Source organism: Oryzias latipes, chromosome 8 (genome assembly GCF_053564925.1).
Source record: "Oryzias latipes strain Hd-rR chromosome 8, Olatipes_Hd-rR_3.1".
In the NCBI taxonomy this organism is placed as follows: domain Eukaryota; kingdom Metazoa; phylum Chordata; class Actinopteri; order Beloniformes; family Adrianichthyidae; genus Oryzias; species Oryzias latipes.
Genome location: NC_136244.1, coordinates 22,208,223 through 22,233,042, shown reverse-complemented (window position 1 = coordinate 22,233,042; position 24,820 = coordinate 22,208,223). Strand labels below are relative to the sequence as shown.

Here is a 24,820-nt window from a genome sequence, read left to right as displayed (position 1 = left end):
TCTAATGTTTTTTGATTTGTGATGTTGTATGCTTTTTTACTTTGAGCTGTAAAAGAGGATTTAAAAAAATATCCTAAATTAAAATCCTAAATCCTAAATTAAAAGTATGTAACAAGTTACAAGAAGAATGATATTTTAAATCATTAAATTATAAGTTTTTTTTATCTTAAACAGAGACAAGTGAGGATCAAATTACAAAAAAGAGAACTTGTGTTTTAAAGTTAATCAAAACTTGTAAAAAGTAAAACTATCAATTAAAAAAATGATCCACCAAGATCACAAACGTGATTCGGTTTAAAAAGATCCTCCCAGAGAGGCTGTATTTTTCCTCACAGGTTTTTGATTTTGGCTAAAAACAGCAATAAATTTAAAAACAAACAAACACTGGGAACGCTTTGAAAATAGCTGAAAAGATGATCGGAGAGGGGACTTTAATGGGTTACACTGACATCCACCCAGTTTTTCTTTCAGGAAGTCTTGCTAGACTTTGCTAAGTCCCTTTGTGACCATTCTTGTAGACCAGATGCCAGCTGGGCATCAGAGTCCAGCTACGTGACACACACATATTGCCATGACTGAGACAAGATGAACACACATTTGCCAAGCATCAAATACGCTTCATCAATTAGAAATAGAAATTTATATTTTTTAAAAGTGCACATTTGATAATGGAAAACATATAAAGTTTTTTTAAACGACATTTTAATTGGGAGCATCTTAGAATGACAACCAAACACAGGTTGGAAATTTATTTAGCATAAAAAAAGCTACACGTTGAACTTCTTAAATCACAGAAAAAAGGCACTTTGCTTTCATTAAATAAAACCTGCAAGTACAAACTGTAAAAAAAAGTATTTAATGTGTGGCAGATAATTCAAAAACATCATTTAAAAAAAATGGGCTGATGTCAGCCAAGAGGAAATACGTCAATCGTACATTTTGATCAACATGCTGGTTTGAGTTAGTCTTCAGCTAATGACAGCGGGGGTCATTTGTGGCTTTAACTCGGTAGAAGTCTGTTTGCAGAACGTCTTTGGTATGTAGGCTGTGAGGAGGACGCTCTCTGCTCTGGGAGGGGGCAGATGTCAGTCCAAAACCTCCCCTGTGTCGAACTTACTGTTGGGTTCCTGCCACCAGTCAGCCAGGAAAGACTCCTCATAATCTCCAATCCCCTCAAATTCAACATCAGAATGTTCTGACCTGGTGGACACCATGTCTTCTGGACTAACCACGTCCTAAAATGTAAAGAAAGTATAGATTTAAGATGGAGTTTATTGTTTTTTATTCTTCATATGTGTTTTTTTCTCTTTGTAAATCTGTAATGCGTGCACCCTGTAATTCAGTCTGAACTTCCCAGTCCTCCTCCCCCCTCTAAAATCTGTGCAGTCAGAGCAGGGAGGGGCTGACCTGAGCTGAATGGATGTGGTGGAGCCTCAGCGGCCAACACCTCCCAGCCACATACCACACACTGCTGCCGGAAAGGAACCCCCCCGACTTTCTTCCTCTGTTTTGGTGTTTTTTCAAATCCATCTAAACAGGAACCACAATCTGGAGGTCCCTCTGCGTCAGGAACTAGCTTTTATTCAGGGAAGAGACGGATGGAAAATGTATTGCACCGATCCGCTCAACATTTACCTGCAGTAGGGTCCTTCCCTCTGCATATTCAAGCGCCCTTTATGAAATCCGATATTTCGTTTTTTCATCAAAGTTTTCATTTTTTAGTATTAAAAAATGTTACGATCTGCACATAAATACAACTTTAGCTTTGAAAAGAGCTGCAAGGATCTAAAAGACGGAACTTTTTTGATCCGATTAAAGTTACTAGAGATTTTTCTGAGACTGAAAATCCAGAAAGAGAAGCATGAAAAGTAAATCATTAGCTGTGTTTCCTTTCCAAAAAACTTGATCAAAGTACAAGAAATGTTGAAAAGACACAATTTTGCATTTGCACCGTTTCCGTTAAATCCTAATTATGCTAATAATCACAAACCAGCTCACAGGGTTAGACATTCAGAAACATGGCGACGGATGTAAACGACACTTTCATTCGCAGCAGATACATTCAAATTTCTGCCACGCCACTAGCGCTCATCCTCATCTACGTCTCATAGACGTCGGCGTCCTTTTTCAGCCGTGGAGCGGCGAGCTCCTTACACGTGGGAGCGGCTACATATGAAGCGATTTTGGGAAATGGATGTTGGTGATTTGACAGAGGATCCAACAATTCGGCGGTCTTGTGGCGCCCGCTGTGCGGTGCCCAAGGCAGCCAGTTCCTACCAAAGAAGCGCGTTGCAATCGCTATCTACAAACTGACTACCTGTCCAGAGTTGTTCCTCACGTGACTCATGTAACCCTTGTGCTATCCTAGGCACTTTAACGTTGGGAGTTGGGTCATCTAGACCCACTAAACAGTGCTCTGAACCTTTTTTCTTCAATGATTTGTGATCTTCACTGGTGTCCATGGATTACATGAAATCTTTCCACCTTTATCCACCTTTGTCATGGTAGGGAGAACACGTCAATGCAAGGGTGGGGTCATCTAAGATAGCACAAGGGTTAATCTGAAGAGAGTGTTTCCATTGCAGTTTTGCGAAATATGTCCATCACGATACGCCTCAAAAACCACCTCCTTCAAGCGCAAATTTTATTTTTCAATAAATGTGAGTTTTCCCCCCCGAAAATTGAGAGTAATTCAGAGTTTTTCTTTGTTTAAATTGTTGTGAATCAGGAGCAAACAATAATAAAAGCTTGATCATGACATAGAAAATTCTTTGGATGGGTCACAGTTGACTAGACCCATGAAAGTTTTCATTTTCCTCGTCTGAAGAAAATGGCTCAAAACTGTACGGCTGGATTGCTCCATAATTGATCGCCATTTTTGTTGCATCTGTAATGTTAGGCTGGGCGTGTGAGGGGCTGTAAGCTCATGGCAGAGCGTGTAAAGCGAGAGCTCTCAGCAACGGGGAGGGGAATGACCACCAAGGGTCCCGTCCACGGCTCAGAGGCAAATATCATTTCATAGAACTACTGCTGCTCTGCAGAAATTATGCACGTTTTTTTGGGCTAAAAATGGCAAAATAATAATTCAAAGACCACTGGGAACACTTTCAAAAATAGATCAAAAGATGATCGGAGTGGTTCATAAGGATTTTTTTTAGTGAGCGGTGAGTAATTCTGCTTTCCAACAGCAGAGTACAGATGAGACGAAGGCAGATTTAAATATTTTTTACATGTAACAGCGGAGTCGTGGGTGAGCAGCTGTAGAGGAAATCTGAATCATTTAAAGGGACAGGCGGAGCATCATTTTCCTGTGTTACAAAGACTAAATATGCAATAAGAAGTTATTTTTCTGTTTGAAACCTTTTATGGGGTAGATGCTGCTTGCTTAGGAAAACTGTGTTTATAAAAACATCTCCACAGTGGACTCGTACCTCATCGTCTGTTTGTAGGTAGTTCAGTGCAAAATCCAGCATCTCTCTCTGTTTGACAGTCTGGTTAAAATACTCCTGAGCCTCCTGGAAGAAGGAAAGAAACACAAGCATGTGTTGACACAAGCAGCCGTGGAAAACAAGAGTTTTATGGCGCTGAGCTCCACATTTGGAGCGCTGGTTATTTTTGTTTACCCTTTTTCCCGCTCGGTTTCAGAGGCTTTCATGTTTTACAGCGGAGCAGAATTTATTTTAGAAAAGGAGAGAAGTTAACTGAAACTCTGAAGCTGCCGCCGCAGCTCCACCACGCAGTTTTGTACGCGTCTGCCTAATTACCACCCTCAGACTGTGATAATGTTCACGCCAACACGGCTTTAGGAAACCATCGCCTTTAGACTGTGAACACTTTCTGGTTGAGCGACCGCAGTCCTGCAGGAGCAGGGCTTGTTTCCTTACAGGCCGAGGTTGGAAGTCCTGGTCTTTGAGGCCCCACTGCTCGTGGTAGAAATGGTAATACGCCACGTTTTGCTGCATCACCTGGTCGCTGGGGTCAAACAGCATGTAACTGGCGGCGCAAGGAGCTGCATTTTTGACATCGTTTACTGCAAAGCATAGAATAAAATCAAATCAGGAAAGAATTTCAAGCATAATTTGGAGATGCTTCTTTGGTAGGATTTCATACATTTATAATAGGAAAACTGGAGGTAGTGGTACATTGTGGCGACAAATTTCTCCACAAAGAAGCCTCCAACGTTGGGCATCAGGTTCTCCTCACATTTCACCTTACATTTCAGCACATCCAAGAAAAGATCTGAGCAAGGCAGGGGGGAGAAGAAGTTATTGTGTCAAAAATGCACAAAGAAGCTCCACTATGACTGTACATTTACCTGCTAGTGTGGGGTAGAAGTCCTTCACCTCGGTGATCTCGTATGAGCTCTCACAGCTCGCCAAGCACATGCTGTAACTATCAAAATACAGCGTGACGGCCTGCTCCATGTTTCTGGCGCTGCTGCTGTAGTCTCCGTTGTTGTAGAGCATCACACTCTTGAGGAAAACGCTCTAGGCGGGGAAGAGATCCAATCAGTTGTTTATAAAGTGAGACATTCGCAAAAACTTTTCTTGATCTCGTCTGCAGGAACCGACCTCATACGGCTGCTCCTCGGAGTCGATGAAATATTCCTCTACGTCAAACAAAGTCTTGTAGTAGTTCATGTTTTTGGTCAGAGACGGATCTTTCGGGTTCTTCTTCAGGAAGGTGTGAGCTGCAGCGATGGCTTTTTCCACGTTGTTAAGCTGTGGAAGAACAGGGCTGGATATCACTGACAAAAATCCATTCAACCCAGGGGTTCTAGATACGATGCCATTTGCAGTAATTCCATTAAATGCTGTTGGTTTCAGTTAAGATTCAACTCATTTCCAATACTAACCTAATTGGTTCAATTACAAAAATACTTTTGACAGAAAGAACAATTCAAAAAACTTCCAAGATTTTGTAGAATAGAATATAATAGAATAGAATAGATTAGGGCTGGATATGGGCAAAGGGGGGATACCCCCTAAAAGTCATGACTGCCCCCCATGATGGCCTGCAAAAATTCACAATTGTCTAAAGAAATAGAAATAGAAATAACAACCTCCACACAAAAATAACACCCACAAAATAAACAAACAGAAATAAGACAAATAAAAGTAAGGATGGACCGACAGATGGACAAATACACAGGCAGACAAAAGAAAAGATAAATGCAGCCTCATCAGGGCACAAACCACAAACCAGTGTCCTGTTTGTGCCTGTCCAAAGCCCGGTAGATTCAGTCGGTAGTGTTAACGAAAGGGTTTTAAACAAAAAACTTATAACACAAATCAAACACATATAAGCACACCCCAAATTTGCCCCCCTGATACTCTACCTGCACCCGTTAGTGGGGCTGGCTAGACTTGGGCCTCAAATAATAGAATAGAATAGAATTTGATCCAACAATAGGGAAATTGATTTTATATTAAAATCTAAGAAATATATTATTTTTTGCTTCATAAAAAGGCAAAAAAAAAATCTACCTTAAAAGAAATAATATCTATGTAGTACCTTGTTTTGAGTGCAGACTATACTTATATCATTGTAATGATATCTGTATCTTGTTGTAATACAACTAAATGATGTTTAACTCAAACAAGTATATCTATAGTCTGAAATCATAGCTAACAGTTGCTGATTTAAGTCAATGTGTGAAGATTTATGGCTTATTTTGGTCTTGTAAGCTATAGGAGCCACAGTGCAGCTCTGTGCGAGAAGAAGAATGAGGGGATTGTTGAAGGAACACTGGAAGAGACGTGGCACATGCTCAAAAGTGCACTGCAGGAGGGCTCACACACACAAGTACGAAAAAAATGCGCCTCAACTTAAAGTTTCCTCCGAACTGAGTTCATCTGCAACAGCTGATTCCCACAGTTTGTTGTTTTTATTACAAATGTTGTTACGCGGTAACCTAGTCCGCTGGATTTGCAACCAATAGCCCTCACAGATATTTAAAAATAGATACTTGTTTCTGTTTGTGTAGTTTAATTCAGCTTTTAATGTGAATTTAAAGAGCATAATTGTGTTGCTACATTTAGCAGAAGAAAATCTCACCTGGTAATACGCAAACTGAATATACCGATAAGGTATTCTTTCTTCAAAGGCTTGCAGTAAATCCCTCCGCGGGTACTTCAATTTAAAGACGGGGAACTCTTCTTTGCAGCGTTTGAGGCACGCGGCTCTGAGCAGGACGTGCTGCGCGACGCGGAGAGTGACGTCCCGGTAGAGGGTGACGTTGTCGCGGCTGACGGAGCTGCAGTTGCGGCCACAGAACGCCTCGCTGTCCCGCAGCAGCCGGTGGAGCCGCAAGCTGAGCTCCAGGTACTTGACGCTCTCCGCCCAGTTCTGCGCCGCGTACTGCTCCAGAGCGTAGTTGTACGCGGACTCCAGCGGCATGATGTCCTTCTGAGGGAAACTCCTGAAGCTGTACTTCTCATACTGAGCCTGCGCCAGGCCGGGGATGAGGAGCGCCAGGCAAACGCTTCTCAGGAGCATCATCGCCTCCTCCGACGGGAGTCTGTCCTGGTTTGGACTGGACTTGGAGACTTCCTCTTTCCCCCTCTTTTTTACCAGCAACTGCTCATGTCTTCTTGCACGTAGGCTGTAAAGTCCCGCGGTGGGATGGATGCTGACAGCATAAACACCTGGCCCGAATTTTCACAGTAAAAGCATAAAAAAGCTTGAATGCGGCTTCTACAGAGAAATATGCTTACAAATCATACGTATTTTCAGCGATATGCACTTTAATTCCTCACATCCAAGTTATTATATTAATCCCAAGCCTTATTTTTAAAATTGCTTTACCCGCATCTTAAATTACAGAATATCTGAAGCTGTGCTAGCTTTGAAGTTGATTTATTGTGAAGGTAAAGTTTAGAACTTCCGGTATAAACTGGGATGATTTTGCTTGACTTGATAGGAATGTCACTTTTTGGACTTTATGGAAATAAGATTCAGTTTTACCCCAAAAACAATGTGGTAAACATTTTTGGTGAGTAATTGAATTATATTTATTTACATTTGTTGATGTTTGTATAAAACTTAGGAGAGAGAAGTTCCTCTATGGCAGACAGATACTGTCACAGAATTCTTTCTTCAGTAAAAAAAAAAGACTGTTTTTTTATGAGGTAAAAGTATAGGGTCATCCCTCTGAGTCAGGCTTTGGTTTTTACACGTTTGCAGAATTCCACTAAGTAGTGGGAGGAGCCCCCCCCCCCCATCCCTGGAGTACAACAATTTTCCAACAGCTGTGTCAAGTTAGTGAGAGTTAGAGCAACTTTCCGTGAACTATAAAAGCACAATCCAAAACGGCTGGGTTTGTAAGTTTAGAATTATATTTGCTGCACACAGACACAAACTTGTTTGCTCTTTTTCTTTTTGCACATTGTGGTTTACTCCAAAAAAAAACATTTTAGAAGAAGCGGGGGGGGGGGGGGGGGGGATTGAGGACAAAATATAGGCATAATACAAAATACATACAAGTCAGAGCCCTATATGGAGGTAAATTGCAGAAAAATAATGCATTTGGGGTGTTAGTTTTGTTTATCATGCAGGTACACTGTGTGAAAAACTGCTGTTGCTTTGGCCACAATGAGAGTAGAGAAGAGGTTAAATCCTGGGTTAGAGTGGTCTAGCATGCGGCCCACCTGTTTTGTTATTCTAAAGGAGATCCGGTCCTGGATGGAGGGCAGGTTGGCACCAGAGATCCTGGTTTCAACTCAAGTTGGAGTTCATCTATTGTGGACAAAATCGTCTTCATCCTCATCCTCTGCATGAGACCATGGGTGCACTGAGGAGCTTCGTCATGCAGTGACAGTAACACTTTAAACTTTACTCCTGTCAGCTATTAGACTCTACGTCTCATAGACACTGGACAATAATTATTTTATTCTATTCCATTCTTTTCTATTCTATAGGACCTGCCATTTTAACTTGTTTCAAGTAATTATACTTTTTTAACATTTTAATTAAAAAATGTGCAATATTAGAATTAATGTAACTTGGTAATATTATCATATGTACATCTTTATTTATAGTTTTATTAACACACACAAAGAAATCTAACTTTTATTTTGAAAACTAAAGCCGGAAGTTAAAACCGGCTGTCCGTGAGCTTGACAGGAACAGCGGTTTAAGCTTGTTGCATCTGCCTGCTCTCCTTCCCCTGCTCCTCTGGAACCACATCGCCGCGCTGGCAGCGGTTCTGCTGTTCTTTGCTTCTCGAATGGATCCGACCAAACCTCTGGAGCTTCTCATCTTCGTCTGCGCGGTGACCCGCATCAGCTCCAACCCGCTGGTGGACATCGTTGTGGATCGGTACCACATTCCCAGAGTTTGTCCTCGAGAGGTGCAAACAGAAGACTTCGTCCGGTATCACTTCAACGGGACCTTTTATGAGAACGGGAAGCAGTTTGACTCCAGGTGAGGCGGGTGCTGGTCCTGCTGCAGTGTCGCACATGCGCTGTTTAGTTTTGGCTCTGCAGCTGTTCTCCATGGATGGGTTTTGTTACATCTGTAGTCCTGTTAACCACAAGTTACATTTTCACTATTGGTGCCGTCAGATCTTGAGGATCTTTGTGTCATCTTCTTACCTGTGCAGTCATGACCGAGGCAAAGCCTTCATCAGCCAGGTGGGCCTGGGCCGACTCATCACTGGGATGGACCGGGGTCTTCTGGGCATGTGTGTGAGCGAGCGCAGGAGGATCACTGTCCCGCCTCACTTGGCCTATGGCAGCATTGGAGCAGGTCTGTGCAGCAGGTCTGGTTGAGGTCGATTGCACCTGTTTGTGCCAACGCCATGCTGCTGATCCCACAGGTGGCGTCATCCCTCCTGACAGCGTGCTGGTGTACGACGTCCACCTGCTGGACATATGGAATCCAGAAGACAAAGTGCAGATCCGCACGCTCAGCAAGCCAGCAGGATGCAGCCGTGGCGCCTCAGCATCCGATTTCGTCCGTTACCACTATAACGGCTCCCTGCTGACGGATGAGGCTTTTGACTCCAGGTGAGGCTGCATCCCAAACGCACCTGTGTTTGAAAGAAAACCATCAATAACTGTTCTTTCTCCCACAGATACTCGAGTAACGAAACCTACGACACATACCTAGGACAGGGCGATCTCATTAAAGGCCTTGAGGAGGGGCTTCTGGGAACATGCGTGGGAGAAAGGCGGGTCATTATTGTGCCACCCTTCCTGGCTTATGGAGAACAAGGCTACGGTATAGAAATATCCAACATAGATGTGTGTGCTCTCCCCTAATAAGACCAACAAGCTGCTAGAAAAAGGTTTCAGGCTTAAGTCTTTGTGTCTCTGTTGGATAATTTAGTAGATAAAAGCAGAAAATTCACTCAAATGCATGCATTTTCTGCATGTTGAGTCCAATTTCAATAGTTTCAGTATTATATTAGCATTATTACAATGAATTTAAATAAGATAGGTTTCTTTCCTTCATAATAAAACTAAACGCTAAAAGACCAGCTCTGATCAACCAAAGCCCACCCCTACTTCCCATTATCCATTTGTGTACACTGTCTCCCACTAGCTTACAGCCCCTCACAATCCCAACCTAACATTACCGGCACAACAAAAAGAGCGAGCAATATGGGAGCTATCCAGCCGTACAGTTCTGAGCCAGATTCCAGTTCAGACTAGACAAATAAACGCAAACATGGATCTATTGGTCTGCAAGTAGTTGCATCAGAATGGAGCGCAGAGGAACTTTTACGCCACACCCACAAGCTTTTTCCAACAGCATTTTTGCGTCTGTTCTTAATTCACAACAATTTTGAATAAAGAAATACTCAGAAATGCAAATTTCGGCATAATTTTCTGTATAAATGTCTTACATAATGAGAAAAATGCCACGAGAATTTTTTTAAAACACCAACAACAACAAAAGAGCACAAATTTCATTAGAGTGGGTCTTTAAAGAAATAATTATTTATCAAATATTTGTTTGTTTTTATATTGTTGATGCTATTCCACTCATTTCTGTGCTTTGGAAAGCACAGAAATCTTCCAAATCTTCATGTTTGAGGATTGGTGTACAGGAAAGTTGTAATTTGCAGTTCTTTGTGCTCACCTCCACAGGAGCAGAGATCCCCCCTCAAGCCACACTGGTGTTTGAGGTCCTGATGGTGGACCTGTTCAACCCCAAAGATGACCTGACTGTGGAGGTGATGGAGGTTCCTCAAGGCTGCACTCGCAGAACGGTGGTTGGAGATTACGTGCGTTACCACTACAACGGCACCTTCCAGGATGGGACCCTGTTCGATTCCAGGTACAGCCCGACGATTTTAGATTCCAAAGCCGCACGTCTTTGATCTGAACTCGGTGTCGCTTAACAGCTACCAGAGAAACGGCACCTACAACACCTACATCGGGATGGGTCACGTGATCCAAGGCATGGACAAAGCTCTGCAGGGTCTGTGCATGGGAGAAAAAAGGCGCATTGGAATTCCTCCTCATCTGGCCTACGGAGAGAAGGGAGTCGGTGAGGTTGATGCGGGGCATGTAGGAGGACCTCAGAGACACCCTGTGGGCCTTTCTGAGTGTGGTTGGTGTTTCAGGAGGCCTCATTCCCGGCTCGGCTGTGCTCATCTTCCACATCCACGTCATCGATTTTCACAACCCCAAAGATTCAGTCCAGATCAGAATTACCCACAAGCCTCGGGATTGCAACGCCACCAGTGAGGCTGACGACTTGATAAAGTATCGCTACAACTGCTCCCTGATGGACGGCACTCTTCTCTACTCCTCGTGAGCGCCTCCGCCCCGCTGCCCCTCCTCCTGCATGTAATCACTGCCCGTCTGACACGTTTCACTGGGCTGGTTTGGACTGACCAGCAGCATGCGTGCCGGCATGGCTAACGGCTGAGGAGCTGCTCTGAGCTGGAACGCCGTTAAAGGGATAATTAGCTGTGTTTCTGTTTAGGGACCACTATGACTCGCCTTCAGTCACAACTTTAGGAGCCAATAAGGTCATCGTCGGTCTGGAGGACGGTCTGAGGGGGATGTGTGTGGGCGAGAGGAGGGAGGTGGTCGTTCCTCCCCACTGGGCACACGGGGAAAATGGAGGTCAGACTTTTTAAAATGCTAAGATTCAGAAAGTGGTTCTTTTTTTTCCTGTCCTGTTTAAAGTGCTGTTTGGGCTCCTTTTTGACGGGACGCCTTCAGCTGGAGATGTCCCCAGAAGTGCTGTGCTGCTGTTTGAACTGGAGCTGGTGGAGCTGCAGAAGGGGGTCCCTGAAGGATACATGTTTGTGTGGCTCGGAGACGGACCCGACCCCCTCTTTGATGCCATGGATGTGAACGGGGACAAGGAGGTCCCTCTGGAAGAGGTAAAGCAAAAAGACAGCCACATCTGACAGCTGATGAAAATCGTGTTTATGATGTTTAACAGGTTTTTTTTGTGGCATTTTTCTGATGATGGAGGACATTAATTAAGAAAATTAAGCTGAAAATTGCATTTCTGAGTATTTCTTTATTCATATCGTTGTGAACCACAAGGAGATTGGAAAAAAAAAAGAATGCAATTTAAAAAAAGCTTCTATGTTAGGGCCACAAGCTCCCTGCTCTGCTCCATTCTGATCCATCCACTTGCAGACCAATCAGATTCATGTGCGTCTTTGTCATCTGGCGCGACACTGGACAGCTGGATAACCCCAACATTGCTCCCCATTTTTGTTGCACCAGTACCGCTGGCTTGGGGATGTGAGGGGATACAAGCTGGCAGGAGAGTGTTTAAATAGAGAGCTCTCACCAACAGGAGGGGGAAGTGGGGCGGGGTTGCTCCATGCCGCCCACAACTCAGAGGTGAATTTCTCATAAAGTACTGCCGCTCTGCAGAAACTATGTCCTAGAAAATGACACGGCGTTATGATTTGAGGCAAAAATGGCATCATTATTTTTAGAAGACCACTGTGAACGCTTTTAAAATAGATAAAAAGATAATTGAAGCGGATTTTTTATCATTATTTTTTTTAACAACAAGGTAGCTGCTATTAGGGGAAATATTTCCTCATGCACTTCCTTCTTAAAATCTGCTCTGGTACAGAACTCTGTTGGTTTTTCCCAATTTAAGTCGGTGTCAGGGTCCGAACTGACTAGGATTGTTAATAAGTTAAAAGCAACATCTTCTCCCCTGGATCCAGTCCCACCTCGCTTTTTTAAACAGGTTTGGGCCACTCTCAGGACTTCAGTGACAGAGATCATCAATAGCAGCCTGTCATGAGGTGTTGTCCCAACTTTTTGCAAAGAAGCTGTTGTTGAGCCTCTACTTAAAAAGCCGGGTCTGGATCCAACATGCTTGGCCAACTATCGGCCGATTTCAAAGCTGCCATTGGTGTCTAAAATTCTGGAAAAGTGTGTAATGGCACAACTGCAACCTTTTTTGGATGATGGTGGGATTTTGGACACTTTTCAGTCAGGCTACAAGGCATTTCATAGCACAGAGTCTGCTCTTTTGAAAGTTTTTAATGATCTTTATTTGACCACAGACTCTGGTAATTCTGCTGTTTTAGTGCTTTTAGACTTGACTGCTGCTTTTGACACAGTGGATCACACAACTCTTTTAAACCGCCTTGAACATTGTGTGGGTGTTAGGGGGACTGCCCTGAACTGGTTTAAATCTTACCTGTCAGGGCGGTCCTTTACGGTTAGGCTGGAGGACTCCACTTCGTCTTCTACTCCATTACTTTCTGGAGTTCCCCAGGGTTCAATTTTAGGACCTGTGCTCTTTTCTTTATACCTGCTTCCTTTAGCTGAAATCTTTAAGAAACATGGCTTGTCATATCATTTTTATGCAGATGACTGCCAACTGTACATGCCCATTGTTAAAAATAATGGAAGCAGCCCCCTGACGCCCTTACTTAACTGTCTGGGAGACGTCAAGGATTGGTTGGCCCAGAACTTTTTAAAACTTAATGAGGAGAAAACAGAGGTCATAATATTTGGACCCAAAGCCAATCTTGACTTGGAGCCTGTTCAGCATCACGTGAGGCCCACAGTCACCAACCTTGGCGTCATTGTGGACAGTGATTTTAAATTTGATAAAAAGATAAATGGCGTTTTGAAATCAAGTTTTTATCATTTGCGGCTTTTATCTAAAGTTAAACCCTTTTTATCTTTTAATATTTTTGAGCAGGTCATGCATGCTTTTATCTCTTCACGACTGGACTACTGCAATGCACTTTACACTGGGGTTTCCCATAAGGCACTTTCCCGACTGCAGTTAGTCCAGAACTCTGCTGCACGACTTTTAACAGGAACCAAAAAATATGAACACATCACTCCCATTCTTGCGTCTTTGCACTGGCTTCCTGTTAATTTTAGGATTAATTTTAAAATTGTATTGTTTGTTTTTAAATCTTTACATGGACTGGCTCCAAAATACATCTCTGACCTCATTCAGATCTATAAACCAGCACGTGCTCTGAGGTCAGAGGGCCAGCTCCAGCTTGTGGAGCCCATGACGAGGCTCAAAACTAGGGGAGACAGAGCGTTCTCTGTTGTCGGCCCTAAGCTGTGGAACGCTCTGCCATTGCATGTCAGAACAGCGCCCTCTGTGGAGTGTTTTAAATCTCGTCTTAAAACACATTTTTACTCTCTAGCTTTTAACACCGCATGAGTTGTGTGGTCCTCTGTGTTTTTATCTGTATTTATCCATGTTTTTATCTGTATTTTTTTTTTATCTGTATTTATCTGTGCTTTTATCTTGTTTTTACCTTGTTTTTATTTTTATTTTATCTTATCCATTTTACTGGTGTACTTTGTTTTTATTTTGTTGACAATCTTTTGTCCGGTTTTTGGTCACTGTACAGCACTTTGGAAACTGCTCGTTTGAGAAATGTGCTATATAAATAAAGTGGATTGGATTGGATTGGATTATTTAAAAAACAATTATGTTAGGATGTGTGAATATTAATTTTAATTTCTAATATAATTAATATTATAGATATTTTATGTATTTTCTTATTCTTCTTTTACATCTTTGCTCTTGAAGACCCCACTTCTCCAAATTAGGAATAACTTTCATTTTATCTTACATCAGAGTTTTTATTTATCTAGTAAACAAGATTGTATTTAAATCTGTTTTTATGAGAAAAATTCATGAAAACTAATATTTTAATAGTTTAAAATGGTTAATGGCAGTTTTTAGGTAACCGGAAGATTTCTTCAATGATCCACTCGATCATCTTTGGATCTATTTTCAAAAGCGTCCCAGTGGTCTTTTCACTTATGACGTTCTGAGCCAAAATAAAAAAATACCTGTCGGTTTCTGGGATATATTTTGGCATCATCAGAGTGGAGCCGCCTCGCCCTCCTCTTCGCTTGTGGCCTGCTCAGCACATTTTCTAAGTCCCAGATAAGCTATTTTTTAGAAAAATGCCACAACAGCACATTAAAAACCCAATTTTCATCAGAGTGGCTCTTTTAATAAAAATGCGTTTTATGAGATTTATTATTTTGTAAAAAGGTAAATCTATATTTTATTTTCCCCCCCTAGTTCTCCGAATTCATCCATCGTCAAGTCCAGGAGGATAAAGGACGCCTGCGGCCGGGCATGGAGGCCAGCAGCATCATAAAGGACATGTTTGACAACCAGGATCGGAATAAAGATGGAAAGATTGTGGAAGAAGAGCTGATGGTCAAAGAGGTGGAGGACCAGGTGGCACGAGACGAGTTGTGAAGGACTGCACTATGTGAAGATGCTGTTGCCCCGGCAACAACGGAGAAAGGTTTTCTGAAGTTATTTAAGCGATTCAGACGAATCTAGAGGCAGATACCATTTGGACGTTGGAAGTCAGTGATTAAATTCTCACGGACCTAAAAATCACCGAAAATTATTCAGATTTAACTGATGATTTGAATCAGTGCCTTTTTTTTTTAACAATTATCAAACGAATAAAACATTGAAGATGGTAAAGAAATAATTAAAGAAAGTGTTTTAAAATTTTTTTTAATTTTCTAAAAGTTGGGTTTATGTAACCCAAGTTGTATATCTTTGATATAAAATAAACTTTTATACTTTAATACACAACGTTTTTTGGTTACTTTAGTACCAATGGGGCATTTCATTGATTTAAAAAAAAGGATTAAAAGATTAAAAAAAAAAAACTACTTTTGTTTTAAAAGAAATGGACTTTATTTTCTCTGAAGGAGTCAAGGTAAATGTTATACAAAAACATAACTTCTTATTTTCTGTACTTTTACAACATTTTATGAAAAAGAGATGTTAAAACATCTGTAAGCACAGAGCCACTTGACATGTGGCGTTTGTGCTTTGTTGGCATGTTGTGCAGAGATCCTGTTGAGAGGTTGGGGTGTTTTTATCAGAGGAAAAGACAATCCTGACTGTCGCCCACTGAGACGTTTCTGGAGCGTCCAAAGGATGGGAAACGCTTTACACTTTATTTATTGCCGGTTAGATGCATGAGGACGGCGTTGGGAACTTCCAAGGTTTCGTCTTTTATCAACACAATATCATACGAGTCCAAATACGACTGCTTCCTCTCCTCCACCTGAGGAGACAAAAGTAAGAGAGATGATTTACGAACAACGTGAAGAGCACGGGGGGACAGGAACTCCACTGACCTTATCATTGAGAAATCCAATTTTGAGAATGTTCTCCATGTCCTGGACTCCATCGGCCATGGATAGGTCCCCGAGAGAGTCTCCCATCAGCAGCACGTTGGGCCGCGTCCGCAGCTCCTGGAAGTGGCCCGTGTTGAGCAGAGCTCCTTCCCTTTTGTTGTAAATGTGGATCAGTTCACCCTTGAAAGCCCTCAGCACCCCCTGTTCAGAACGAGCACGGCGAATTATTATTGAAGTCGCGGTTCAATCGACGAAACTATTAACTGTGGATACTTACTGACTCATCAAAGTCCATGTAGTTGGAGAAGACGTTGACGTTGGAGTGGAAGACTCCAGCCTGCCGAATCACCTCTTCCAGGATGTCTCCTATCCCAGCGGAGAAGATGAGCAGAGGGATGCTGTGCTCATGCAGGTGGTCGAAGAAGAGCTGGAAGCCCTCCCTGCGAAAGCAGCCGCTCGGAATTCAAACACTCCCCCAAAATAATCCCACCAATGCTCGGGCTGAACTCACCTCAGCATGACTTCCGACTCGCTCACAGCCTCTGCGAGCAGGTCTTTCCGGATCTTCTGCTCCACCAGGAGATCGTGAGCTTTGGTCCACCTGTGAGGGACAAAAGCCGCGCTTTTTTTTTTCTTGCAAAAAAGATTTAAACAAGACAGAGCTCTGAGAGGACGTGTAAGAGATACTCACCATTCCACCATTAAAGGCAGCTTTTCTTCCACTGATCGAGAAGAGTCGATCTCTATGGGATAGTAGGTATGCAGGAGATGATCCAGCTGAACAAGAGAGGACAGTGTTCTGAATGCAAACTCTACTAAAAACATAAATAAAGCCCCAACAGGTACACACAAAAAAAAACATTTGCACACAAGACACTTTCAGATAACATTTCAGATCAAATGTCAGACATTCTTGGATAGATAGATATCATTTTAGATTTTTAAATATAATTTTATTCCAGACTCAAGGTCCAATCTTACTAACAGTCAATGAAAAATTGTGCCAGACTCCAAGTCTTAACAATTGAAATTTTATTTAGTAAACATCTTCCAACAGCAACAACTGAAATGTCTAATCTAGTTCTGGATGGCCTGTTTTCTGCCTGTTTTTCCTTCCAACCCCTCTTTGATCATTTATGGTCCACCAGTGAGAAGCACTTTGTGGAGGGAACTGGGATTGGAGATCTCATACCAACAATTAAATAAAAATGCCTGCATTCTTCCTTTTGTCCACTAGATGGCAGAAGAGTCTTAAGCATGGCAGGTAATGAAGGCTGAATCATTGACATTTAACAGAACGGCTTTCAGAAAAATGATATATTGAAATAAACTTTCATATTGCCTCTACTGCTTATCAGATAACCAGTTAGATGTTTTATGGATGAAAGGAGCGACAAAACCTCAGACTCCATGCAGGCTTGTCTGAAACTAACCACAAGGTTTTAAAGTGAATCTGTTCACAAGACAACCCCATGATGTTTGTTAAATAACCAGCATTTAAGGGAAACTGCCAAAGAGAGGCGAACTGGATGGAAGTTGGAAAATTGAAACTTAATCAGAATCTCATAAACGATAGAACAGAAATGAATCAATGTGGCATATGACAATGTTTAAATTAATATGCACAGTAGTGAGAGAGCAGAACATAAATAAGCTGATTTCATTAAAAAAGAAGCAACACTGAACCACAGCGTGAGGTGAGCTAACCTGAGACTGTCCGTGTGGCATTTCTCTGATGTTCACCATTAAAGTGTTGTTCAGTAAACTTTATTGAAGTGTATTCTATTGCTTATCTGAGCTCTTATTGACCAAGTTTGGAAACAAATAGCAAAACAAACTGTCTAAAGCCGTAAGACATTTGTAGACCAGCTTTTTCTTATTTAATGTTTCATTTTGCATTTTAAGATCAGAATAGATCAGGGGGGCTCATTACATCGAAGGATGAACCGGAAGATCGCGGGCCATCAAAGATAAATAAAAAATATATAAATGTATCCGTCAGCGAATCATAATCCTCACTGTGTGATACGTCATTAGAACATAAACATAGTAATTTTGATAGATAGATAGATAGATAGATAGATAGATAGATAGATAGATAGATAGATAGATAGATAGATAGATAGATAGATAGATAGATAGATAGATAGATAGATAGATAGATAGATAGATAGATAGATAAAAGAATAGCTCTTACCTGCTGTTTGCAGTCTGCAGAGATGACTTTGCTGTTGTCAAGAATATCTTTATCAAAAAGGGAGGAAAAACGTCAAAAGAAATATTTGTTCACTGTTTTGTTCAGGCAACTGATTACGTCATTCAATTGACAGGTCAAATTTCATTTGTAAATGTTTTTGTATTTGTGTTTTTTGACAAAAGTACCGTAACTTTAACATGCTCTGTTCTGTGTTTCATGTCATTAGAGTTCCCCCATGTCAGGGGTGGATCAGTGTACTTACTGTGACAGGTGGGACACCTTTTACCGTTATGTGAAAACCTCGTTAAGGTCATGTCGAAGTCTGAAATCACCTGAAGAAAAAGAACCAAACCCGTTCACGTTCCGCTCCGTTGAATTAACGGAATAGTATGTTTCTGATGGCTGTCAATGGGATGCCTACCTGCAGGGTGTTGGAACCAGCCTTCACCATGGAGTGCAGGATGTCTTGTACCCTCTGGGGGTCCTTCATACACACCGAGGGGTTGGACAGCTCTGGGATCTGTGCAGACAAAAACACCGTCAAGAAATACTAGCAGTTAAACAGAAAAGAAAAAAAACACAAGAGGGGAACTTATGAACGCATTTAAAACAACTGCAGCTCTGTTTAATTTGAACATTGTAGATTTTCTGTGTATTGCTAATCTTGCAACAAAAAACGACATCAGCTACAGTGAAAAAACAAACAAAAACAAGTTTTGTTTAGCTAACAGACACAAGCTAGCTGCAGTTATAGTATTACGTTAGCTAGTAGAACAGTAGGCAGTTAGTGCCGGTACACCATATCACCTAAATAAATAAATCCCTTAAATACGCAAGGTTCCTAAAAGTTTTGTGAATACTTATACCATTTTTAAAAATAAAATCCTATGCCTAGACGTTCTGGGTATTCAAACTGAAGACCGTGTCAGGTGTCATTAGCTGTCTGCCGGAAAACGAACGACCTCCCGGTACAACGACGCTGCTGCATTCCCGGACTTTGAAAAGGGTCGGAATTTTTAGACTGCAAGAATTCAGGAATACAATTGAAAAGATGATTTAAGTTTTATAAAGTAAAAAAAATACATTAAAAATGCTTTTTTTAAATTAAAAACTAAGAAACGATCCCAATTTTGGTCTAAATGGATTTTCGAGCATATAAATTCTATCTAGCTTTTGTTATGAAACCCTGAAGGACCTTGAAGGCAACAGTTTTTTTATAACTTAATGTGGGACGGTAAAAAGTTTCCTCCAGACGCAATGGCACAAGCACAAATGTTCCTACAAGCCTTACAAACAAGAACAATTGTAAAATATAAAAAAGAAAATGAAAAAACAAGAAGTAACTATTCTAAAAAAGTAAACATGTAGTATTTTTCTAAATGTTTGATTCAGATTCACTAATTCTAACACCGACATAATACTATTTAATTTGTGTAGAATATGCAATGTATTTTCTGGTTTTAACACAATAATATATAACATAATAAATAATGCATTTTTACTTTATGCATTCTTTTTTGGAAAACATATCAATTTTTAATTACAAATTTATTTTCAATTGTAGAACTACATGTTAGTTCAATAATGAAGCTCTTACATGAAGTATAAAATTTAGATCGTAGCCATTAATGTGATCAGTTGATATACGGAAAGAATATGAAAACTTAATGTGTTTTATTCACATCCAAGATTCCTTATCATACACATTAGTTGTATTCCTAAGGCTTTTTTTAAATATGTAAAAACTACATGGCAAACAGCTGACTTAACCTCAGCAAACAGAATATCAAGCGGAGTAAAAGACACAGTTTTACAAAAACGGCTTTAATTGCAAGTGATGACATTAGCATTTATTACATCCAGCATTAAGACACAATGTCAGGCTGTCACATGCAAAGCTAATACATAGCTTATTTTTGTTAATATTTGCAGTGCTATTTATGTTGGTCATAAAGTCGAAATGAATATCATTTCTCCGCTCCGTAACCACATATCTGTAGTTGAGCTCTGCAGACATATTAAACTCCTGAATGTCAGTCAAAACACATTCATATCACAAGCTCTCTTCTTTTGCCTTTTAAGATCAATCCCTTAATCTTCAAGTCTCTTTGGTGAACAAAATGAGACAAAGAACATCGACATGTCTAATATACACCCAGCTGAGAGCGATGTGCGATTAAACAGGGTTTTAGAAGACATTTAATGCATGAAACAACTCTGTCGATACATCACACCAGCTCAAAGGTTGAATCAACCAACCGCAAGCAATTTAAGAAAATATTTTCCGAAATACAATCACGTTGTCTGATATGACACAAACGAAATATGCCAAGTCAAAGTGCTGCGACAACTTTGCTCTTCAAAACTGTACAATTAGATCCCAAAAAGTGCTATTTCAGGGAAGCTTTTGCCATTAACAAAAACAGAAATGTGTGCAAAGTATTTATATCCACTCCAACACATTAACACATGTAGACATGGAAATGCAACGTTAAGTAGCCCAGAAGGGAGCAGGAACATAAAAACGGAATGATCACACTATTGTAGGGAATACTGTAGTTAATGAAACAGCAGGATACAATTCTGGAATTAATTGGAATGACGAGGTGGTTTTATTGAAATCTTCTTGCTACTTTTTGAGATCCTACAGTTCACCACTCTAGAAACCTAAAGAACCAACACAGGCATTAGATGAAGACTGAAATGAATGAATGCTTACTGTACGGCTGCAAAGGCAGACACGGAATGATTGTTGACATTACAGGGAAGCCTTAAAATACTACAGCATAAGCTTTTCTTCTAGTCCTAATACGATTTAGGCAAGTAAGACTTCTCTTAGGCATGAGGAGATTGTCACAGTGTTACTATGGAATGATGAGACATTAATAAGAATGTCATAAGTGAAGATCACATTTTCTTCCAGAGAGGCAAACAATAAAGGAATGTAGGATATCAATATAGATACACATATACAGCTTTATACTATTTATGTACAATTAGTTAAGCAGCATCTATAACGACAGAGTCAATGAGAATATTCCACATTTAGCTGCTATGTAACACTCTTATTCCCATGTTTACATCTGCCTTAATGCTCCACACAGACCAGTCAGTCTTCCAGACACACGTTAAGACTTTTCATGGCTTTTCACATATTAGTTACACAAAAAAGAATGAAATCCAGACTCGGAGCAACATGTTTATCTCTGATTTGTTAGATACGAATGTGGCGTCAGGATGGTGGTCGAAGCAAAAAACAGTTTGTGTTCAGCATTCTATCTGCGACTGGAGCTGCCGACGCAGAGTGAGCGTGCGCCGGTGAAGCTGCTGCATCTGCTGCATGCGGTCCCGCTGGCGAGCCAGGTTCTGGGGCATTGGGTACCGCTGGCAGCCGTACAGGAAGCGATAAGGGATGCGGACGTGGCAGGCGGTGGCTCGACAGCGAGGCTGAGGCATCGGCGGCAGCAGCATCCAGCGCTTCCTTTCGGCACAGTAGCGGTAAGCCTCTTTGCGGTACTGTTTGTCCACGTCGTCGCTGTTCTTCCAGCCTCCGATGATGAACACGTCTTCATCGAAGTGGCAGATGGCAGCACCCTCGATGCTGGTGACCTCGGGTGGCAGGCTCTCCAAGATCTCATCAGAGATCCGCACACTGATCTTCTGCCTGGCCACCTCATCCCGCACAGAGTAGCTCTTGGGACAACAGGAAGCTGTGTGGTAGAAATTAGTTGAAGCGACGGCCATCTGGAAAATGCAGTAGTTGTCAATAAGTGGCAAAGAGTCTACATCCTGCCACTGGCGGCTCTCGGTGTCATACCGAGTGGTCACAGTCTTCAATCCGTCCTCATTATCCGTATCCACGGGTGTGCGCGCGGTCACGTACACGTAGCGATCCTCCACGCTTATGGCCTTCACATCTCGCAGGATTTTGGGGGCAGATTCCAGATTGTGCCACTTGTCCTGCTCCGGCTCGTACACGCTAACGTCTTTGAAACCTGGACTGAAGTTACCGTGTCCACCAATGCTGTATAAAATGTCCTTAATGCAGGTCAAGCCAAAAGAGTGCTTGCGTGTTGTCAGGTTGCTAACTTGCTCCCAAGTGTTGCGATTTGGGTTGTAACGCTCCACAGTCTTGGCAAAGCCTGGTTCCATGGAACCAGCGACATAGACATGTGACTCTGTGGTGGCAATGGCATGACCATCTAGGTGGTTGTGAATGTGAGGCAGGTTCACCCAACGATCCTCATAGATGAAGTAGCCCACACACTCGCTCAGATAGTCTCCTCCCTCTGACACTCCACCAACTACCATGATGACGTCCATGTTTTGGCCGAAGCGAGGCTGAAAGGACGCCATGTGGGAAGACCAGAACTCCAGATCTGCTGACTTGAGGTTCTCAAAGCGAATAGCGTGGCCCTCTACAGCTGCAGACACCAACTGGAGGCAAGCTTCATTGGCGGCCACCAGGCGTTCAGTTTTTACCACTCTGGTCAGGTAGGTGGGTTTGATCTGGGGCAGCCTGAGGAGACGAAACAGTTCTTCAAAATAGCGGGTTCGCTCCTCCGGGTTTTTCTGCACCCACTTTACCACCGCCTCATACAGCATCTCCTCTGAATCCACCGTGATCTCCGCATCCGAGAGCCAGTCGCGGACCAGGTGAAAGGGGAGAGTGTAGAACTCCTCGTCCTGGATGACCTTGTGGAAGTTGCGCCGGATCATGTCTGCAGCTCGTAGGGCCAGCTGATCCAGCGTGTACATGTGGGCCAGACTGTGCACAGCCACACAATTGGTCAGGCTCAGCTTCTTCTTGAGGAACTCGCCACAGAAATCTTTCAGCTGCACCAGGAGAAACCTAAAACACAATTAGGACAGAATAAATAAAACAGAACACACTGCACTTTATCTTTTGCAGTCAGGTTACATCAATACAAAACCCTGGGATGCATGACCTAATAATACATACACTATTCCACAAGTGGGGTCAAAAATAACTTTATTTTAAATCAATGCTTTTTGGCAATAAACCCAAGAAATGTATTCAAATGTATAACATTTTGATTTTTTTTTTTTAAAAAAGTAGTCACTTTTTATACACACTGTATAACAAAACAATCAAATGTACAAATGCATTGTGCGTTACTCTTTGGAGGACTAATGGAGAATGAACATACAAGGGACCACAAGATCGTACATACGTCCACATCGTCCACAAATGTCTTCTTTATTCTCACTGTTTGCAGCGCTTACAGACTACTTGTGAGCATTGCCCACAGGGATACTGCACTTCCTGACATCTCGTTCTCTTCTGTAGGCTTTGTGTGCTAATCGCCTGTGGCTGGATTGCAGCTTTTGTCACTCCACATATTTCTATTGCTCCATCTGCATCTGGCGATCGATAGTTTGGCAACTACAGCTGTGGTCACAGTATAGTCATGCATGTGGAAATAAAGTCCATAATTACCTAAAGATAGACATACAGGTATGTTACTGTGTAAAAAATGACCTCCTGGGTAGTAAAATTGCTGGTATCAGATATGTAAGTGTGACAGCAAATGTCAAACTCAGTTGATAAGTATCAAAAGTTGCTACACCAAGAGATTCCATAGGAAATGTTTGGGGTAATTTCTGACCCCACTTATGGAAAAGTGCAAAAGCTGCAATTTCATTAAGTCAATACTTTTTTTTAAAGCAATGGCATCAAACATGTTTTATGAGGAATACCTGGAATTTGATCATTTAAATACTTTTATTTTCAAAGATTTTAAAGGGAAAAAGACCAGGGGGTCACCTCTGACCCCACTTATTATTATTATTATGCATCCACGGGTTAATACATTAATTCTGCATTGATTATAAATAAACAAACAAAGCATACCTATCTGCTAGTTCCAGGACTTCATGCACATTGCAGGTGCTCACTCGTATTTCTCCCGTGTACATGTACTGGATGACACTCTCCACCGTTTCGGGGTCCGGCCCCAGCTCGGAGCTCCACTCCTTCATCTCCACCCGTCCGGACAGGGACTCGGAGAACTGTCCACCCAGAAGCGGCGTAAAATAGTCGGTGGCCGCCGCCAGCACAGACCTGTGGGCTGAGAACTCACAGCTCTGTACGTTCCCCGTGGCTGCTCCGCTGCTGAATGCCAGCGTCACGTCGCAGAACAAGCCCTGCTTCCTCTGGTCGTTCTGCCGCCGTGACAGCTCCGAGCAGTGGGAGGAGGACGTGAAGTCCTCGGCCTCTTCCGCGTCTCCGTCTCCAGCTAGCGCGCTGGGAGTACCGCTGCTTCCCCCGCTGCTGCTCCTGGCGGAGTCCTCCGGGTTGGGGGCTGCCGCGGCCATTCTGCTGCCGGGGCTGAATGTGAGCAGTGGAGGGAAATGAAGCAAACTAGCAAAGGGGATGAAGCGACATACGCAGCCACACATACATGGACTTCAGGCGGACAGTTGACAGCGAAGCGGGTTGTTCATTACGTCATATCCGTTATTTGAATCGGACCTTTCCAAAATATTGCCCACATCAGAAAACACTTTGATATTGTATTATGTAAAGTAAAAGACGTGTATACATCATAATATTAATGGCAACTTCTGTGGCTTTCGGTTTTGTGGACAAAATAAAAAAACAAGGTTAGCGGTTGCCCATCTGACATGCGCAGTTAAAAGTAACTATTTGATGTCCGTGAACTACACTTCTCTGAGAGGTTCGAGTGTGAGGCGTTTGTGGGCAGGTAAATAGTCAGTACATTTGGATAATCTGCTACATCTAGTCATTCCACGTGCATTATACTATACTAACTGGAAAAGCTGAAAGGCACTACGTTAAAATAAACTTGGAAAAAAAATCAAACGATAATAAGGTGTTTTAGTATATTTACTGCACATAGTAAACTATTTGATTTCAAAGTAGACTGGATTTATTAAATGAAACAGTTAAATATGCACATTACGTTTAAAACTAATTATATAGAATTATTATACGTAATTTAGATAGCAATTAAGATAGTTAACACAATTATTCTTTATT

General features: G+C 41.9%; 4 protein-coding genes across 6 annotated transcripts; 1 reads left to right on the top strand and 3 right to left on the bottom strand.

Moving 5' to 3' along the window:
* Window positions 1-624: 624 nt before the first annotated feature.
* On the bottom strand, window positions 625-6,644 carry p3h4 (prolyl 3-hydroxylase family member 4 (inactive)). The gene is made up of 7 exons (XM_004071283.5): window positions 6,058-6,644; window positions 4,572-4,721; window positions 4,316-4,487; window positions 4,111-4,239; window positions 3,885-4,030; window positions 3,432-3,515; window positions 625-1,235 (listed from the first exon to the last, which is right to left on the bottom strand). The coding sequence occupies exons 1-7, from the start codon at window positions 6,499-6,501 to the stop codon at window positions 1,086-1,088; spliced, it is 1,275 nt and encodes a 424-aa protein (XP_004071331.1). The 5' UTR covers window positions 6,502-6,644; the 3' UTR covers window positions 625-1,085.
* Window positions 6,645-7,678: 1,034 nt separating this feature from the next.
* Window positions 7,679-15,042, top strand: fkbp10a (FKBP prolyl isomerase 10a). 2 transcript variants are annotated; one of them, XM_023957423.2, is made up of 11 exons: window positions 7,679-7,818; window positions 8,202-8,424; window positions 8,603-8,748; window positions 8,819-9,008; window positions 9,077-9,222; window positions 10,095-10,284; window positions 10,352-10,497; window positions 10,574-10,763; window positions 10,939-11,081; window positions 11,181-11,344; window positions 14,512-15,042. In XM_023957423.2, the coding sequence occupies exons 2-11, from the start codon at window positions 8,228-8,230 to the stop codon at window positions 14,692-14,694; spliced, it is 1,695 nt and encodes a 564-aa protein (XP_023813191.1). In that variant the 5' UTR covers window positions 7,679-7,818; window positions 8,202-8,227; the 3' UTR covers window positions 14,695-15,042. The 2 variants fall into 2 exon arrangements, with proteins under 2 accessions (XP_023813191.1, XP_023813192.1); XM_023957424.2 differs by lacking the exon at window positions 7,679-7,818 and having other exon boundaries at window positions 8,093-8,424; window positions 10,577-10,763.
* Window positions 15,043-15,126: 84 nt separating this feature from the next.
* On the bottom strand, window positions 15,127-19,044 carry LOC101161059 (cytosolic 5'-nucleotidase 3). The gene is made up of 9 exons (XM_004071284.4): window positions 18,663-19,044; window positions 18,218-18,316; window positions 18,059-18,128; window positions 17,797-17,843; window positions 16,291-16,376; window positions 16,111-16,200; window positions 15,877-16,039; window positions 15,600-15,800; window positions 15,127-15,526 (listed from the first exon to the last, which is right to left on the bottom strand). Exons 1-9 carry the CDS (start codon window positions 18,663-18,665, stop codon window positions 15,416-15,418), a joined length of 870 nt encoding a protein of 289 aa, XP_004071332.1. The 5' UTR covers window positions 18,666-19,044; the 3' UTR covers window positions 15,127-15,415.
* Window positions 19,045-19,604: 560 nt separating this feature from the next.
* On the bottom strand, window positions 19,605-24,422 carry LOC101161313 (kelch-like protein 11). 2 transcript variants are annotated; one of them, XM_078951782.1, is made up of 3 exons: window positions 24,222-24,422; window positions 23,672-24,148; window positions 19,605-22,648 (listed from the first exon to the last, which is right to left on the bottom strand). In XM_078951782.1, the coding sequence occupies exons 2-3, from the start codon at window positions 24,133-24,135 to the stop codon at window positions 21,064-21,066; spliced, it is 2,049 nt and encodes a 682-aa protein (XP_078807908.1). In that variant the 5' UTR covers window positions 24,136-24,148; window positions 24,222-24,422; the 3' UTR covers window positions 19,605-21,063. The 2 variants fall into 2 exon arrangements, with proteins under 2 accessions (XP_078807908.1, XP_004071333.2); XM_004071285.5 differs by having other exon boundaries at window positions 23,672-24,302.
* Window positions 24,423-24,820: the final 398 nt, after the last annotated feature.